At 57.0% G+C, this 351-nt stretch overlaps 1 protein-coding gene across 1 annotated transcript in view; it reads left to right on the top strand.

The window, feature by feature from the left end:
- Positions 1–351, top strand: part of TESC (tescalcin) — a gene marked incomplete at its 5' end in the record, with an annotated part of 2359 nt that overhangs the window by 841 nt on the left and 1167 nt on the right. The window contains 1 exon segment of the mRNA XM_010158904.1: positions 78–198. Coding sequence (XP_010157206.1) covers positions 78–198 — 121 coding nt within the window.

Here is a 351-nt window from a genome sequence, read left to right as displayed (position 1 = left end):
TGTCGTTGCTGCGCAAGGGTCTCATCTCCCTCCTCCGCGGCTCATCTCGCGTCGGGCTGTCTCTGTTTCCTTTGCAGCAAGGAGAATTTTGACAGCATCCCCGATCTGGAGTTCAACCCAATTAGGGGCAAGATCGTCCATGCCTTTTTCGACAAGCGGTAAGAGCATCCGGCACCGCGGGGAGGGCTGGGGCAACTGGTTCATCCTCTGAAAGCGGGACGTGGCTGGGTGAAGGGCTCCCTAAAGGCTGGGGTGGAGCCAGGGTGAACATTACAGACACTTAAGCTAAGTCTTAGGGAAAAGCCAGTCCTAAAGCTTTGCTGAGGGATGCACTGGGCTCTGCAGCAGGCG

This window comes from Eurypyga helias, unplaced genomic scaffold (genome assembly GCF_000690775.1).
Source record: "Eurypyga helias isolate BGI_N326 unplaced genomic scaffold, ASM69077v1 scaffold21879, whole genome shotgun sequence".
Taxonomy (NCBI): Eukaryota; Metazoa; Chordata; class Aves; order Eurypygiformes; family Eurypygidae; genus Eurypyga; species Eurypyga helias.
This window is presented reverse-complemented; position numbering and strand designations above follow the sequence as displayed.